Here is an 18221-nt window from a genome sequence, read left to right on the forward strand (position 1 = left end):
CAGGGAGCCGCCCCGCACGCGGCCCAGAGGCCCGTCCCCCTCCGGCTTCTCACGGCCCCGGCGGTGGCGAGAGCGGACCAGTGCCAGCACAATGGCCACGGCGGCCAGCACCACCACAACCCCCAGCGAGGCAGCCACGGCCACCAGCAGCAGGTTGAGGTCTGGAGCCAGCCCAAAGGAGGTGTGCGTGACGTCAATGGTGACCTGCGCGGAGGCTGAGCGGGAGGCAGGCAGGGGGCTGCGTGCCTGCACCTCCAGGCTCATCTCCCGCGGTTCCCTCTTGGCACGCCCGGCCCCGGCCTGGGGCTGGCTGTCCACACGCAGGTAGATGCTACCTGTGGTTTGGTTGATGGCAAAGTACGGCGAGGGCTTTGCCAGGGAGTAGAGCACAACACCGTCAGCCCCCTCGTCCTCATCTGTTGCCAGCACCCGCCCAATGCTCTGCCCTTTGCGGGCACCCTCTGGGACCTCAAAGTTGAAGGAGGGGCTCAGGAAGATGGGATCATACTCATCCTCCCCTGTGACCAGCACCCGCACAGTCACCGTGGCAGAAGCGTTGCCAGCATCAGTGGCCCTGACTAGGAGCTGGAAGGCTTTGGCTCGTTCATAGTCAAAGGTGAGTCGGGAGCGCAGCTCCCCAGAGCTGCTGTTGACAGAGAAGGCGTCCCGGCCCTCCACCATGCCAGGCTCCCCCACTGGCTGCTCCAGCACTGTGTACCGCAGCTCCCCAAAGACACCAGTGTCTGCATCGACAGCACGCAGTGTGGTGACCAGTGTGCCGGGAGGCAGGTTCTCCCGCATACTGGCACTCAGCACCTCCACTGGGAAGTACGGCTTGTTATCATTGATGTCCTTCACTTCAATGGCCACGGGTACTAGCGCAAAGTGCCCGCCCGGCATGTCTGTGGCCTGCACCACAAGTGCGTGCAGTGCCTGAGCCTCCCGGTCCAGGGGCCGTGCCAGGCACAGGGCCCCCGTGCTCTCATGAAGCTGGAAGAGCCCGTGCTGGTCACCTGAGCTGATGGTGTAGTGAACATGGCCGTGGGGTCCCGAGTCAGCATCGTGGGCCACCATGCGCAGCAGCTCTGTGCCGGGGGGCGTGCTCTCGCTCACTGCCGTGCGGTACTCAGCTCGGGCGAACACAGGAGGGTTGTCGTTGACATCCTGCACGGTGATGAGCACAGGCACCGTGGTGCTGCGCTGCGGCAGGCCCCGGTCTGAGGCTGCCACAGTGAGGTTGTAGACTGGGATGGCCTCAAAGTCTAAGGGCTCCACGAGCACCAAGGCACCCTGCGTGCGGAGATGCCCCCCTGCCCAGGCCACCCGGCTCTCCACCTGGAAGGCATTGCCGCCATTGCCACTGACGATGGTGTAGTCGAAGCCAGCGTTCTCCCGGGAGAGGTCAGCATCACCTGCCTCTAGTGTCAGCACGGTGGTTCCTGGGCGCAGGTCCTCGGGGACACTGGCATTGTAGCGTGGCACCTGGAAGCTGGGGCTGTGGTCATTCACATCCAGCACCTGGAGCTGCACTGTGGTCCAGGATGAGAGGCTGGGAGAGCCGTGGTCGCTGGCCTCCACCACCAGGTCCAGGGTGGGCTGGCTGGTGTTGAATTCCACACGCCGGATGGTGAAGAGGGTCCCTGTGAGGGCACAAAGCCAGAGTCAGCATGGGGGCTGCCAGGGAGCCGGGAAGGGTGTTAGGGTTATTGGCTGGAGGAACAGGCGTCCAGGATGCTGTGGTGGGAGCGCTCGATGGTCACCCCACCACGTCTGCCTCACTGGCCACCCCAGACAGCGACCCGGTGAGGGGCCGAGCCTGGGCTAGCATGGGGGCACCTCCCCGTGCAGGCACTGTCGGAGCAACCCACGAGATGGGCACCACAAAGCAGCCAGCCCCACGCACCATTGCTGGGGTCGATGGCAATGTCAGGGCTGGGCACGGCCAGGCGGAAGGTGACATCCCCGTTGCTCCCCGAGTCTGGGTCGGTTGCGCTCACAGTGAGAAGGGTGCTGCCTGCGGGAGTGTGCTCTGGCAATGCCACCTGTAAGAGGAAGGAGCCTCGATCAGCACCGGGTCTCCCATTCAGACATGCGTTCCCCCTTGCCTGGAGCCAGCCAGCATGGCTGGGAGAAGGTCTGGGGCTGGCCAGCGCAGCGTTTGCCAAGGTGGCCCAGCTCATTGCTGGCCAGGGCTGTGGCTGGCACACAGAGAGGGCCTGTCCCATGTGCACAGTGCCCCGCACCGTTAATGTGACTCACTCCCAACCGGCTTCAGAATCCAGTTCCTGATCCTTTTCTCTGCTTTGCTTTGCTACTCTGAAGAACTCTTTAATAGCTGACGTGTTCTCCACAAAAGGTATTTTACACAAATCCAAGCAGCTCTTGTCTTTTTGGTGTGTGGAGCAGCACGTGCAATCAGACTGTCCCATTGCTCTGTGCTGTCGCAGCCTTCAAGCATTTCTGTGGCCTCCCAGCTTCTTGCACCCCTGCTCCAGACACAGAGCACATTGTCCCAGCGATCTCCCTGTGGGACCCCAGGCCAGATCTCGCCAGAAACACTTGTCCAGGCTGTGACCCATCTCCCACTGCTTCTGGCCTTCCCACCATTCCCACCCATCCCAGCAGGCACCATCCACATGCAGCTGTGCAGGCCCGCAGTTGCTGATCCCAGTGTTACGTCCCTGGTCTCAGCCTCCTGCCCACGCAATGGTGACGGCATGAAGGTTGTCAGGGCATGGATGGAAGCCCAGGAACAGAGGGGCTGGGCTGCGCTCAGACCCATGCTTGGGGGATCTCTGCTTCGTCAGGCCCAGTGAGCCAGGCAGGAGCAGTCCAGGGGCTCATACAGGACAGCCCATGCCGCCTTACACACCTGAGTGCACGGTACCTGATAGAAGCCCTGGCTGAAAGTCGGTGCGTTGTCATTCATGTCCTCCACAATGACGGTGAGGTTGGCCTCAGTCTCGTGGCGGGTGTCGGAGGCACGCAGGGTGAGGGTGTAGTGGCTGCGCTGTTCATAGTCCAGCGGCCCTGTCAGCGCGATGCGTCCCCCATACCGCAGCACGCTGAACGTGCCCATGGCGTCACCATCCAGCACGAGCGTGTAGGAGAGTGTGGGGCCCGAGTCCACGTCATTGCCGGTCAGCTGGGCTATCTGAGTGCCCAGCAGCGTGTCTGTGGAGAGGCGAGGCATGAGCAGGCAGCCCCATCTCCGCGGAGAAGCCCTGGCTCATGTGGTGGGAAACCAGCTCAGTCCAGAGCCCGAACACTGGGGACAAGGGGGGGATGCTGGGGGCAAAAGGGAAGGAACTGGGAGCTGGGCAGGGCCGGTCAAGGCTGGCACAGGCACAGGGTGCACAGGCCAAGGACTGAGAGCAGGCAGGGTAGGTGTGTGCGGCCAGAGAGCCTGCAGCACAGGCAGGGGCCAGGGGTGAGCTGGGAATTCAGCTGGTTCCCCCAGGACACAGGGACCCCGGCCCCAGGCCGCCACAGATGGGGCAGTGCTGAAGAGCTCGGGGGAACTCAGCCTGTGGCCAGCACAAGCCAGCCCTTGGCAAGGGAATGGGCAGGCCCCTCTGGGGGCTTCTCCCTGACCCACAGGCGTCCGTCGCGCCTCAGCTCGTGCTGTCGGGGACGCGTTACCGCACAGGGCTGAGCTGCACTTACTCTCTGGGACCCGCACCTCCCAGGGAAAGGGGATGGTGGGGCTATTGTCATTGATGTCCATCACCACAACGGTCAGCGTGGCAGAGCCCACAAGAGGCGGCGTCCCTCTGTCCACTGCCGTTACCACCAAACTGCGGGCAAGCACAAGGTTCACAGACGTGGCCATGTGTGTGAGGTAGGAACGTATGTATGCACAGCATCTGGAGCATGTCGGGGGGTACTGCATGTGTGCACAGGGTTGGAGTGTGTACATGTGGTAGTGGAACCATGCACAGCATCTGGAGTGTCTGGGGCAATGGATAAGTGCAAAGCATCTGGAGTGCATGTGCGGGGCAGTGGACGTGCGTACGTTGAGAGTATGGTGGGCCAGGGCAAGACATCTGAGGTGCAGGTCTGGGGGGCAGTGGGTTTGTGTCCAGCACCCGGAACACACAAGCAGGCAGCAAATGTGGGCACAAGTATCTGGAGCATGTGGCGGGCAGTGGATTCATAGAATCACAGAATCATAGAATGTTTTGGGTTGGAAGGGACCCCTAGAGGTCATCTAGTCCAACCCCCCTGCAGTGAGCAGGGACACCGCTAACTAGATCAGGTTGCTCAGAGCCCCGTCCAACCTGGCCTTGAATGCTTCCAGGGATGGGGCTTCCACTACCTCTCTGGGCAACCTGTTCCAGTGTTTCACCACCCTCATTGTAAAGAATTTCTTCCTTATATCTAGTCTAAACCTACCCTGCATGGGCACATGGCACAGAAGACGCACGCATGGCTGGAGGCTTTTGCAAGGGGAGGTAGTGGGTGCACCCACAGCAAGGGGCAGGTGTCTGGAATGTGTGTGGGAGATGATGCAGGCAGAGCATGTTGTGGGGTGCAGGGAGACAGGCACCTGGAGCACATCTGGGTGCTGGAGAATGCACGGAGTCTCTTTGTGGAATGGTGATGGATGCGTGAGTGGAATGAATGCCCTAGGTGTCCCCTGGGAAGAAGGAAGAGAGACATGCAGCCCCTGGAGCATGCACATGGGGGAGAGAACATCGCCAGAGTGGGGCAGCAGAAGTTGTTCCTTGCATCTGAACCATGCATGTGTAAAAGGGCAGGGGAAGACTGAAATTTGTTGTTTGTCGTGTTATATCTCATACATGCGTGGCTGGACGATATGAAGAGTGCGTGCACCCAGTGAGGACCTGGGCTGAATGCAGGGGGACTTGCAAGAGGGTTCAGGACAGTGCATAGCACCTGGAGCGCGTGTGACAGGGCAGAAGGGTGCAATGTATGGGTGTGGGAAGGGACTGAGCCTATGTGGTCTAAGCAGGCGGGAAAGGGGATGGATGCAGCCACTGAAGGGTCCACTACCCCCCTCACAATCTTCTCAGATCTGCAGAGACCAGGCTGAACAGAGCACGGGCTCATCTCGTGGTCATCTGTCATGCCTTCGATACCATTTGCTCCCCATGTTAACACTAAGCCCAAGCTCCTGCTGCTTGGCAAAAACATTTAACAGGCAGGGCTGAGACAGCTTTGGGCGGCACTGAGCAGCAGAGCATCCTCCGCAGCCTTGGGGATGCTGCTGCACCACTCGGCCCCCCCCATCTCTGTGGCACAAGTCTCCACTCACCGGGTCTGGGACCAGATCTCCCTGTCCAGGATGGCAGCTGTAGTGATAGTGCCAGTCTGAGGATCGATATGGTACAAGCCTGCCATTGGCAGGGACTGGTTGATGGCGTAAGTCACCTGCCCATTCGCCCCCTGATCCGGATCATCTGCCAGGACCTGCAAAGCCACAAGAGAGATTCAGCAGTGCAGTGGGGGAGCCCTGCAAACCACAGCTCTCTGAGGCTGGGGCTATCTATCCATAGGTGCCAGCCCCAGGCCCATGGCACAGCCCGCCACCCCCTCGCCCCAGCAGAGAGGCAGACCAGGGGCCCAGGTGTCTGTGCTTGCGCCTGCAGTGATACCTGGATGACTGGTGAGTCGTAGCTCTGTGACTCCCAGATGAACGCCACGTAGTTCTGCAGCTGGAAGCGTGGCAAGTTGTCATTCACGTCTTGCAGGTTAAGGTTTATGGCCATGAAGCCAAAGGAAGCTGCTGTCTCTGCCTGGACCACAAGGCGCAGCCGGGGGCTGGCCTCGAAATCCAGGCTGCTCGAGTCCTGAACTGAGATGGCACCTGGGAGCAGGGAAACAGCAGGGTGGGGTGGGTGAAGGGGGGGTGAGCGGTGCACCAGCACATCCATCCCTCCTCTTCTCCTTCGTTCCCTTGCACTCAGTCCAGCCCTCTGCTCATCCACCCATTCTCAAGCAGACAGAACAAACACCCTGAGCTCTTCTGAGGCCCCCCCCCAAACTGACAGGCTGCTCATCAGTCCCAGTGAGCTGCCCTGGGTGACGAATCCTGCACCTCACCCAGGACAGGCAGCTTCCCCTTACATCAAAGCATTCAATAGTCCCCCCACTCTGGAGACACCATCTGGGGTACGGCAGCTTAAAAAAGAATTGCTCCATGTCAGGCCCCATCCTGCCGCACAAGCTCACCAAGCTCCAGGCCAAAGTCACCCAACTCCAGCTATCAGTCTCGATCAAGTCCTTACAACGGCACTGTAGGAGCTGCCAGCAGTTCCGCTAGGGTTCTGAGGACAGACGTCCATTCGCAGCCTCCTGAGCCGCTGTGCACCTGGGCTGCTGTCCCACCCAGGAAGGTGGGGGCATCCCAAAAGATATACTAAAATAACTAGCAGCATTCCTACAGGCACGCGTTCAAACATAATGAGGAGGAACCGTGCTCCTGCAGCTGACCCTCTGCCTCGGGGAGTCCTGCAGGGCCTCACGCTCTCTGCAGCCTGTTTCAGCATCTATGTGCAACCACCAGGCGAACTGGCCAGGCAAGCGGGGTGCAGCACCAGGCACCTAGCACAGCTACGCGGCTTGGACAAGCTCAGCTCCCACACACGAGCTCTGCTGCCAGCTCTGCGCGATAGTGGGAGTCCCAATGCACACAGCTGAAACCACACGTCCAGGGATGGCAAACACAGATTACAGCCACCAGCAGAGCGGCCTGGTTTGGAGAATGGCTGTGTCCTCACCTCCTGCAACCCGAGGGCCGGGAGCCGGCTGTGTTCCTTGCCCCTCTGGTGCCATTGGGGTGCCAGGGCAGGCCCTGCCTCCAGGGCTAGCTTGGCCCAGAGGAGACACAAGGAGCACAGTCCGAAGCAGCCCACTTTCTGAAGGGTTGTTCCTGCCTGGGACAGAAGCAGCGGAGCCTGAGGCGCCGCAGTACGGGGCTGAGGACGCTCCCGCGGCATTCCCCCGCTCTGGTCTGGCCCGCAGCAGCACTTTAGCATGCTTGCCAACGCAAGGCTCTAACACAGCTCCCCTGGGCATCACCCCTGGTCCGCCCTGGAGAGGGGATGAGCCTGGGCATGGCTGAGGACCGTCATGGGCTGGTGCCCACACACTGGTTCATCGTCACAGCGGAGCTGAAGGCCGGTGGCCTGCTGTAACACTGCCTGGCAGCTGGCACAGGGCAGGAGAGCCGCACTCTGCCAGCCCCCCCTTTGCTCTGCTGCTCCAGCACCCCCTACCCGGCTGCAGCATGCAGCCCCTTGCCCTGGGAGAAAGCAGGGCAGCGTTTCACAGACAGACGAACTCAAGGAGGGACATGTTTTAAGGGAAAAATCATGCATTCTGGGCTCTTTGCCCAAGGGAAATGTTTCCACATTGAGATGAAGTGGTATCGCCGCAGCAACCGAGGTGCAGCCGAGGTGCAGCCAGGACACGTCCGGGGTGCTCTGACACCCACTGGCACGAGTGGCTCGAGCAGGAACAAGATGAAGGGACAGGGATCACAGTAGGGGATGCGATTCTGTGACCCCACCAGGCCTTGCTGCGGCACAGCAGGGCAGCTGGGTGTCACAGCCACACATGGAGTAGCAGGGCCCTGCTTATCCCACCCGGGACAGCAGGAAGCGCTGACCGGCCTCAGCCTCCCATGCTAGGGAGCACAGTCCCACTGTGCAGGGTCCAGCTGCAGACCCACGCGGAAAAGCAAGGGGGAGGAGAAGAGCTCTGTGATCTCTGTTCCAGCCAGCTTGTGGGCACAGGGTTTCAGCTGGGCACTGCCGCGGTGGTGCCGCACTGCACCAGCTCTGTTCAGGGGTAGACCACCGGGCAGGTCTGAGCAGTCGCTGCCCTTGCACAGCCTGGCTCCGAACTGGATGGGACCAGGCATAGCCCTGGCAGCCCCACGAGCAGCCTGGGAGTCACCTGGGGTTGCTTTCACCCCCAGGCTATAATGGAAGCCATGCAGGCTTCAGCTGAGAGACCTGGGTAGCACAGGAGCATGGTGATGGCTGGCTCAGAGACCTCGGTGATGGCTCAGGGACCAGACAGAACTGGCCAGGGTGCGACCCTGCCAGCCCCTCCCTCACAGACAGAGCAGCTTTGGCCCAGCTCTGTTGCTGTGAAATGCTTGCTCCTGAACGGCCGCTTCAGACAGGTGCGCTCGCATGGCAGTGTGCGAGGGCTGATCCTTCACGGGCAGCAGTGCTCGGGACTGAGAGCATGCAGGGGAGCTCTGGGCACAGTAGCTCCCACAGACTGTGAGCCTGGCTGGGGTTTTAGCACAGCTGCCCGTTGACTCTGGGTTTTGGGAACTGCAGAGTGCCAACTCCAGAGCTCAGTTTGGGGCTGGGGGTTACTCTGCTTGGGTGCTGCATGCACTAGATGACAGAGGAATTGCGGTCAGGCTGTGCACATGGCTTTGCTGCAGGGTGGCATCAGGCCCTCTGGGATGCCCAGGGTGCAGGAAGCCTGCAGCTGCAGCTCAGGTGCCTCAGCACTCCGTGGGGCCATGCCCCAAGGCGGGGTTGGGACCCCCTTTGTGAGATACGGTGTGCTGTGCTGGCCTCCCTGCAGTGCTCTCAGTGCCCACGCTGTGGCTTGCAGCAGCAGCACAGTGCAGTCAGTGGCTCGCAGTGACACCAGGGTGCTGAGGCTTGTGCATGGCTGAGCATTTCCCACCATACCCATGGGTGACTTGCAGTGGCCAGTACTTAATCAGGGTGCCAACGGCTTGCACCGTGGGTGGCTCACAGGGACCCGCACAGTAGCCATGGGCTGCAGAGGACACAAGCACAGTGTCAGAAAGATCTCTGTCAGCCTGGGATCCTGTCCCAAACCCAAGCATCTAGCAGGCAGAAGAGAATGGGGTTTTAACAAGAAGCTCTGGCATGATGTCTGGGCTCTGAGGGCTGACTTTCTCATATCATAGAATCATAGAATTGCGTTGGAAGGGACCCATAGAGGTCACTGAGTCCAACCCCCCCTCCAGGGAGCAGGGACACCTTTAACCAGATCAGGTTGCTCACAGCCCCATCCAACCTGGCCTGGAATGTTCCCAGGGATGGGGCCTCCACCCCCTCTCTGGGCAACCCCTGCCAGGGTTTCACCACCCTCATTGTAAAGAATTTCTTTCTTAGATCCAGTCTAAACCTACCCTGCTTCAGTTTAAAACCATCCCCCCTTGTCCTGTCACAGCTGGCCCTGCTAAAAAGCTTGTCCCCGCCTTTCCTCTGGGCCCCCTTGAAGCCCTGAACGGCCACACTCAGCTCTGCCCGCAGCCTTCTCTTCTCCAGGCTGAACACCCCCAACTCCCCCAGCCTGGCCTCAGAGCAGAGGGGCTCCAGCCCTCGGAGCATTCCCGTGGCTTCCTCTGGCCCCGCTCCAACAGATCCCTGTCTGCCCTGTGCTGGGGACCCCCGAGCTGGACACAGGGCTCCAGGGGATCTGACCAGAGCGGGGCAGAGGGGCAGAATCCCCTCCCTCGCCCCGTTGCTGGGGATGCAGCCCAGGGCACGGTTGGCTTTCTGGGCTGCCAGCGCCCATGGCCAGCTCATGTCCAGCTTTTCATCCATCAGTGCCCCCAAGTCCCTCTGGGCAGGGCTGCTCTCAATGCCTTCATCCCCCAGCCTGTATTGATACTGGGGGTTATGATATCCCAGTCTCTTCCAAACTACAGGACAAGCACCAACCTCACAGCAAGACACCCCTCACCCTACCCTTGGCCAGGCTTTCCCCGATGACAAGGGATGTGTGGCCCTTCGAAGGCTGCCCTTTGAAGCATACGGTGCAAACAATGTGAGCTTGCCCAGCACCCTGCAACCTGCCTCACCGCTCTGTCTGGGTCATCAGCTGCCCACAAGCACCTCTGATGTGTTCAGCACTGGCTCAGGGAACAGTATGGTGCAGAGGGAGGGCTCCCATGGAATGCCCACTGGTTCCCCATTTACTGTCACCATTGGGACTGCACGGAGACAGACATGAATCCACAGCAGCGCTGCAGTCACAGCAGCTCCAGAGAATAAAGTGCGGCAGTCCAGGTGCCTGGAGCTGCGGCCCCAACACAGAATCATAGAATCACAGAATCGCTTGGGTTGGAAATGCCCTTTGAGCTCACACAGCCCAACCGTTCCCCTACCCCTGCCATCCCACCCCCAAACCCTGGCCCTCAGCACCGCCTCTGCCCGGCTGTTAAATCCCCCCAGGGCTGGGGACTCGACCCCTTCCCTGGGCAGCCCCTTCCAGTGCCTGACAGCCCTTGCGGGGAAGGAATTGTTCCCAATGTCCAACCTAACCCTGCCCTGGCACAACTTGAGGCCGTTTCCCCTCGTTCCATTGCCCCTTCCCTGGGAGCAGAGCTCCAGACCCCTCCCCAGCTCTGCCGCCCTTCTCTGGACACGCTCCAGCCACCCCAGGTCCTTCGGGGAGGGAGGGGCCCAACCCTGACCCCAGCAGTCGAGGGGCGGCCCCCCCAGTGCCCAGCACAGGGGCACGCTCCCTGCCCTGCTCCTGCTGGCCACACCACTCCTGATACAAGCCAGGATGCCGCTGGCCCTCTTGGCCACCTGGGCCCCCTGCTGGCTCATATTCAGCCCCCTCTCGACCAACACCCCCAGGGCCTTTTCCGCCGGGCAGCTTTCCAGCCCCTCTGCCCCACACCTGGAGCGCTGCCTGGGGTTGTGGTGACCCCAGGCCAGGACCCGGCCCTTGGCCTTGTTGACCCTCACCCAACTGGGCTGGGCCCATGGATCCAGCCTGGCCAGGTCCCTCTGCAAAGCCCCTCTCCTCCCCAGCAGATCCACATTCCCGCCCAGCTCGGTGTCGTCTGCAAACTGGCTGAGGGTGCCCTCGATCCCCTCGTCCAGGTCATGGATAAAGATTTAAACAGAACTGGATGTATCCTTTGGCTGAACTTGTCATCTAAGGCAGGGGTTGCATCCGGATTGCAGATTGCATCTTAGTGGTGGTCCTGGCCTCTGCTAACTCCTGAACTTGGCCTAGGAGTTTTTGGGGAAAGATCCAGTTAGGAGGGACCAAAATGGTGCTGGGAGCTGTGCTAACAACCTTTGGACAGCGACAGGTTAGTGTCCACGTCCAATACTAACACTATTTACTTTACTGGCATAGAGGTGTGGATGGTGTTCCTGTGGCTCGGGGGGGGCTCTGAGCCCTGTGGCAGAGCACAGGGGGCCCCCACTGCTGCTTCCCCAGGCGGCCTCGGTGCTGTACCTGAGCTGGGCTGGATAAGGAAGGCATTCTTCTCGTTGCCACTGACGATGCTGTAGGTGATGCGCCCAGAAGAGCCCCCCGTGTGCATGGCTTGGATGCTTGCCACAGTGGTGCCTGGAAGAGAGCGGAACAGCATGAGGGGCAGTGGAGCCTGCGGGCAGGGCTGTGACCGGGCAGGGCAGTGAGCGGGCAGCACGTGCTGCGCCACTGGAACGCAGCTCTGCCTGAGGACGCTGCTGCCAGAGGAAGCGAGATCTAATGGTAGCTTTGGCCCAGGAACCAGGATTCGTGGGGCCTGTCCATGACCCCTCTGTGGTCTCACCGTGACTCCTGGAGACCTTTGTGGAATAACTGGGCATGGTGACCGCCTACAGTGATCTGAAGACCCTCAGGCAAACCCACAGGGATTAGCACCCTGAACAGCCTGGACACCACTCAAACCCTGCAGTCCCTTGGGTCTACCCAAAGCATAATGGTGCTTTCCAAGGCCCTGCAGTGCTCCCTGGTTTGATCCTCCCACAGCTTTGCCAGCCCAGCACCCACTTCCCCTCCCTGTCCCATTTCGTCCCAGCACTTGCTGGTCACTCCACCTAGCCAATACCTGGGGCAGCATTTTCCGGCAGGGCCACATCACTGGTGCTCCGGGGAAAGCGCAGCCCCCGGTAGGGCTCTTCCTGCAAATGGATCACCACCACACCAGTAGAGGAGAGTGCCGGTTGCCCCAGGTCTGTGGCCAGGATAAACAGCGTCCGCTGGCGTTGGCTGAGTGAGCCCAGGGGCTGCAGAAGCTGGATATCCCCTGTGTAGGAGTTGATTGCAAAGGCAGAGTTCGGGGTGGCAAGGCGATACAGGATGGAGGCGTTGGCGCCTGCATCCCTGTCCTCTGCCCTCATGGTGGCCACGACCTGCTTGAGCGGTGTGTGGCGCGACAAGTTGACAGTGAGTGGGCTGTGCAGGAAGGCAGGGGCATGGTCATTGACATCTCGCACTGTGACCGTGACACGGACAGCTGCGCTTTTGGGCTCCCATGGTGCTGAGTCCACAGCCTTGGCCAGGAAGCTGTAACTGGGGTGGCGCTCCCGGTCCAGCACCTGGGCGCTTCTGATGCGCCCACTCTGTGGCTCAACCTGGAACATGCCAAGTGACTCGTTGCCCAGGTAGTAAGAGACCTGCCCATTGGTGCCTTCGTCAGGGTCCTCAGCCACCAGCTGCAGCACCAGGGCACCAACAGGCAAGTCCTCTGGCACCTCCACCACATAGGCAGCCTGAGCAAAACCCGGTGCATTGTCGTTTAGGTCCAACACCCGCACGTTCACCGACATGGTGGCACTGCGTGGGGGGGTGCCGTGGTCCTGCACCACCACTGTGAGGCTGTAGGAAGCAACTTGCTCCCGGTCAAGGGCACGTGCAGTGGAGAGGACGCCGGAGACTGGGTCCAGGCTGAAATCCTGCCCAGGGTCTCCATCTGGAAAAGAAGAGAGGGAATAACAAGACAGAGTGACTATAACTGGTACAAGGGAGGACCTGTCCCATGCTGCCCAGAGAGGACAGGCATGAAGTCCATCCCAGTGTGGCCTGGCAGGGAGGGTGGAGTGAGCTGCTCTCCGTAAGGCCCCAGTGGGACTGAACCTCCTTGGTCCAGCTCTGTGTGTGTGTGTGTGTATATGGGGGTTGGGTGTGTAAGAACTGGCTCCGACAGCTCAGCTTACAGGCCAGCATTGCTGCCACAGGGAGCCCCCAGATAATGCACGGCATGGTAACAGCAAAGAGATCTCACTTTGCAACCTGTAAATGCAACAGTCAGAGCAGCCAAGAGTGGTATGGACCTAGTCGAAGCCTGGGGAACCAGACAAGACCGTGAGGAATGAGGAAGGGCAGCTTGTCCAGATCTTGGGGTGCTCTTTACTGGAGAAGCTAGAGGGCTGAGAGGTGGCAGCAGCTACACGTGGTTTGGACCAGGAGGGAACTGAGGCGGAACAGGAACCGCCAGAACTTCCCAGAGCCACGGGCAACCCAGGGTGAACTGCCTTTACCTGCTGCCGAGAAAGCAGCTACAGAGCTCCCCATGTGCCTCACCTGCCATGTGGTATTCCAAGCGCCCGTTCTCGCCGCCATCCGGATCGGTGGCTCGCAGGGTGTAGAGTGCCACGCGGCTTTGGTTCTCAGGGACCTCCACAGAGCAGGACTCACTCTCTAGGTGCGGTGCATGGTCATTCTCATCCCCAACTGTTATCCGCACAGTTGCCTTGGAGAGGTTGGGGGGCAGGCCACCATCCCGTGCATAGACTGCAGGAACACAGCAAGAGCACTGGGAGGCTACCCTGCTGACCAGGAGCGACTACCAAGGCTGTCAGATGCCAACGCCCAGACAATCACAGGGGCAGCAAGCATGGCATCACTGGCATTCCCGCATGCTCAAACCGCCCAACAGCCCTGTGTGCCCCACAAACCCCCACCATTTCCCACAGCTGGCCCTGCAATCCTGCCCTCCCCCAGCCGTGGGGACACCCATCTGCCTCCCCTGTGCTCCCTGCGCCCCACTCATGCACCAGCATAGCCCTACCCATCAGCACATGATGCTCCTGCTCCTCGCGGTCCAGGCTGTGTGTGGTGACAATAAGCCCTGTCTGTGGGTGGATGGAGAACGGCCCCCCAGAGAGACCCCCGTAGGACACCTGCCCGTTGGCACCTGCAGGGAGGAACATGGTTTTGGGGGCAGCCCAGCAGCCACCCCAGGAGCCCCTCATGTGGCTCACAGCCCTGCACCTCCCTCCTCCCAGGCTTCCCACCCAGGGATCACACAGGCTGGGGGAGAGGATGATCTTACTCCCTGGCAAGTAAAGCTGGGGCAGAGATGTGTGGTGGAGGAAGATCCCAGCCCAGCTTGCGGAAGATGGGCCAAGGAACCACCAAGGAACAAAGGCCATTGTCTTGGGGAGCAGAGGGCATCACAGTCCCTGTGTTCATCCTCAGCTTCTCGCAGGATTCAGCCCATCTCTCATCTCTAGGCCAAGTGATGATCCTTCCCTCCATGGTCACCCAGGCTCGCCAAACCAGGTGGGAGGGAGCAGAATTCACCCAGTCCTGGGTGCTGCATTGCCAGAAGGGCCCCTAACCAAACTGGGCAGTTTACCCTTGCCCTGCGTCCTCACCCAGGTCCCGGTCCACGGCCAGCACCTGCAGCACAGGGCTGCCAGCCGGCAAGTTCTCCATGATGTGTGCTTCATACTCAGGTTTCTCAAAAGTGGGAGCCTCATCGTTGACGTCCAGCACCAGCACAGACAGTAGCTGTGTGGCGGAGCGGCGTGGGAAACCATGATCCATGGCCACCACCGTCAGGTTGTGCTGCACCACCTCCTCCCGGTTCAGGGCCCGCACAATGGAGAGTGCACCTGCAGACACAGGGAGAGGGGCAAGCTGGGACCGCGTGGCACCAGGGCCGACTGTTCCCGGGACAGAGCTATCGCAAGGCTGCAGGCACTGGGGTAAGCCATGGACAGCCAGGTCTCAAGAAAGACAGCAGTATCGTGCCGACCAGGTGCTACACTCGGGGCTCTCCACACCCCACAAGTCTCCGTCCTCTGGGTTCCCCAGCCCACACCCCCCCTCCTGTGCACCATGCTGCATCCCCATGCATCCCTGCACCCTCCTCAGCCCCTGCGTCCCCACTGTCCCTGCCGCCCACCCTGCATCCTCCTGGGCCCTCACCAGTGCTGGGGTTAAGGTGGAAGCGGCCATCACTGTTGCCTGCTCGCAAGGAGTAGCTCACACGCCCGTTCTCTCCCAAATCGTTGTCCTGGGCCACCACATGCAGCACCACGAACCCTGTTGGCTGGTCCTCCATGACACTGACAGCAGCAGGCGAGAGGAACATGGGCGTGTTGTCGTTCTCGTCAGTCACAAACACACGGGCTGTGACAGCTGCCGAGCGGCGCTGGCTGATGTTGCGGGCCTGGTCCGTGGCACCCACCCCCACAAGGGAGGGGGCAAGCTGGAAGGGAGCCCCGGGGGGCTCCTGGTGCAGCAGGGCATAGCGCACCTGGCTGTTGGGACCCACTCCATCCCCGTCCAGTGCCTGGAAGGTGAAGATGGACGAGCCAGCCTGGGCATTCTCAGGCACCACGATGGTGATGGGGTCTTCAGGGAAGGTGGGCGCCTGGTCGTTGCAGTCCTGCACATGGATCTGTACCAGCACCAGTCGGCTGGAGGGATAGCCATGCTGCGTGTCCTCAGCGCTCACCTGAAGCACGTGTCGTGCCCCAGCTTCATAGTCCAACTCCCGGGCAGCGTAAATCTCCCCTGTCACACTGTCAACCACAAAGGTGCCATCCCCACCGCCTCCTACCACTGTGTAGGTCAGCTGTCCTCGCACGGGGGCATCTGGGGGTGCCACTGAGCCGATCACAGACCCCGGCTTGACCCCCTCGAGAGGGTGCAGGGTCAGCACGGTGGCGTCAGGCCGTGGCAGCACCCGGGAGGATGGCAGTACCTGTGAGGAGAGGCGGCAGTGAGGGGCATGCACTGGAGTGCCATGTGCCAGGAGGTCCTATGGGGGAGCCAGTGGAGAAGGGGGACATGGGGCGGGCAGAGAGTAGGTCTTGGGAGGCAAAGTCTCAGTGCTTGTGGCCTAACACATGAATAGCAACCTTAAAATGAAAAAAACCCAAACCCAAGAAACCGTGCCTAACTTGCCTGGGTTTTAGCTGGGTGCTGATGCAGTAGCACAGGGGAGATCACTCATTAGATGGGGGAAAGGCACAGTATGAGTATGGCTGTGTGACAGAAAGGAATAAAAGATCAACTGGCTCAAGCAGAATGAGTAGCAGGCCTTTGCAGAGGTGGCTCATGGTGCTGATGTTTGCTTTTGATAGGGGCAGGGGTAAGAAAGCTGAGTACGTCATGAACTCGCTGACGATGCTGAGGGCACTGCCAGCACAGAGAAGCAGCGGAGCATCAAACAAGGAGAGTCAAATGGCCTTGGGAACTGCAAGAACAGGGACGGGAAGATGTGAGAGGGTGTCCTCTGACAGTGCCTTGACTGCGGGGAAGCTGGAGTCTCTGCTGTAGAAGGAAGCTCATTGCTAACGGCCAATACACAGGGCAGTGAGTGCCAGAGCTACACAGATGTGAAGGACACCTTGCACGTCAGGAACCCTGTTTTCAGCAGACGCTGGGAAGAATTAGTGTCTCTGTGCAGCGGACATCCAAGGTCTTCTCTGCGACAGCATATCTAGGACAGGCTTGGCTGTCCCAGTCTGGAAGGCACAGCACTGCTTACTATTAATGCTGTTGACCACTCTACAAATGACAACATGGACAGTGGTAGATAGACCCATCCCCTCACATCCCAGGTTCTCCACATGGTCTTTAGGGCTAGATCAACAGCAGAGCAAGGGCAGAAGGTGCCCTGGGATGGAAGCAGCGGAGGGTGAGAAGGTAGGGAGGGAGGCTGCCAAGTAGCAGGGTGGTGTCCTCCAAGAGGTGAGCAAGGGGCAGATGGTGCAGGGACAGGAGGAGCTGGGGTGCTGGGTACCTGAACGCGAATGATGGCTGATGTACTGCGAGGCACCGTGCCCCGGTCACTGGCCGTCACAGTGAAGATGTATTCAGCACGGTCAGACCGGCGTAGGACTGTGGCAGTCCGTAACTCTCCAGTAGCCATGTGCAATGTGAAACGCTCTGCCCAGGCTCCTGTGGAAAGAAGGTGAAATGCTGCAGGGAGAGGTGGGAAGGAGGGAGGGCAGGGGGCAGGTCGGGATGGAGGAAGGACCGCGATGTGGCGGGGCTTGGGCAGCGGGCACCCATCCGTCCACAAGGGTAATGGCTGCAAGGCAGAGCGCAGCATCAATCAGTTGGTTCTGCAGCTCGTACCTATCAGTGAGTAGATGATGGTCCCATTCTCACCCTCGTCAGGGTCCTTGGCCTGCAGGGAGGCGACGAGAAGTCCCGATGGCTTCTCTTCCAGCACCTGCAGCACAGCCCAGGGAGCAGCTGAGTGGCACAGGGCACCCTTCAGACTGCCCCCACAAACCCCCAAGCACGGCACAGGATCTGCACCTTCCTGCAGCAGTCCTGCACCTCACCCAAGGCACAGACTCCCCAGCAAGACCTGGAGGCTGTGCCTGAGGCTGGACAAGGTGGAGAAGTCTGCAGCAAAGCTGGCAAAGGGAGTTTCTGCCTTGCTAGCCCTCCCTCCCATTCTGCCCTGTTTAACAACCAGCTTTGCAGTGTGGGGGCATGCTGCAGCGGCAGGGTGATGGGAAGACACTATTTCACCCCTGTTGCATCCAAAGCCTCTACAGCTAGGAAAATCCAGGGCTCCACAACAGTCCTGGTCCTCTCTGGCCCCAACAGACCCCTTCAGCTGCAGAGGCAGAGGTGTGAGCACTGGCAGGCGCAGAGGCCAGTCACCCTGGCAAGGGACGGCGATTTCCTCAGTTCCCACCAGGGAGGTCTGCGATCGCTGGAAGCGCAGTTGGCAGTTCTTCCTGGGCTCGGATACCTGTACTGTTGGGGCTTGTCCCTTGTCTCCTTTGCTGCTGGATAGCACTGCTAACCGCCTGTCTGTAGGCACTTACACCTCCACTTCATACCAGTGAACCTCAGTACCATCAAGACATTGATTACACACGTGCTCAGCCAACCCCACACTCCGAGGTGAGTTACCAGCTTCCTGACAGAGACCACAGGCAGCAGCACGCAAGCACCTCTTCTGGATAGTTATGGAAACAGACACATCCCCACTACTGCCCCTCGCCACCTGCCAGTTTTTGGGAGTACCCTCAGGGAACAACCCATGCCTGCTGGCAGACCTGTCCCTCCTCCAGCACCTACCCACCCCTCACTGGTGGAGCAGGTTCCCCATGGGGCACAGACTCTGCGGTCCCTTCCACACCAGAAGAGCTCAAGTTCACATCCCACCAGCACATCCCACAGCATGGATCATCCTCGCAGATCCAGCTGCGCTAGGTGATCTCTATGTGGTACCACTTCCA

At 60.3% G+C, this 18221-nt stretch overlaps 1 protein-coding gene across 1 annotated transcript in view; it reads right to left on the reverse strand.

Moving 5' to 3' along the window:
* The window catches only part of DCHS1 (dachsous cadherin-related 1), a 48210-nt gene that overhangs the window by 1093 nt on the left and 28896 nt on the right, over nucleotides 1-18221 (reverse strand). Inside the window, exons 7-20 of the mRNA XM_035899231.1 lie at nucleotides 17098-17194; nucleotides 16760-16917; nucleotides 14935-15715; nucleotides 14379-14618; nucleotides 13790-13915; nucleotides 13303-13512; nucleotides 11828-12691; nucleotides 11227-11340; nucleotides 5619-5830; nucleotides 5279-5433; nucleotides 3667-3797; nucleotides 2888-3174; nucleotides 1904-2042; nucleotides 19-1640 (exon numbers count right to left, since the gene is read on the reverse strand). Of these exons, the coding sequence (XP_035755124.1) occupies nucleotides 19-1640; nucleotides 1904-2042; nucleotides 2888-3174; nucleotides 3667-3797; nucleotides 5279-5433; nucleotides 5619-5830; nucleotides 11227-11340; nucleotides 11828-12691; nucleotides 13303-13512; nucleotides 13790-13915; nucleotides 14379-14618; nucleotides 14935-15715; nucleotides 16760-16917; nucleotides 17098-17194 (5136 nt within the window). The remainder of the gene's footprint in view (nucleotides 1-18; nucleotides 1641-1903; nucleotides 2043-2887; nucleotides 3175-3666; nucleotides 3798-5278; nucleotides 5434-5618; nucleotides 5831-11226; nucleotides 11341-11827; nucleotides 12692-13302; nucleotides 13513-13789; nucleotides 13916-14378; nucleotides 14619-14934; nucleotides 15716-16759; nucleotides 16918-17097; nucleotides 17195-18221) is intronic.

The sequence above is a fragment of the Egretta garzetta genome, unplaced genomic scaffold (genome assembly GCF_000687185.1).
Source record: "Egretta garzetta isolate BGI_Z169 unplaced genomic scaffold, ASM68718v1 scaffold798, whole genome shotgun sequence".
In the NCBI taxonomy this organism is placed as follows: Eukaryota; Metazoa; Chordata; class Aves; order Pelecaniformes; family Ardeidae; genus Egretta; species Egretta garzetta.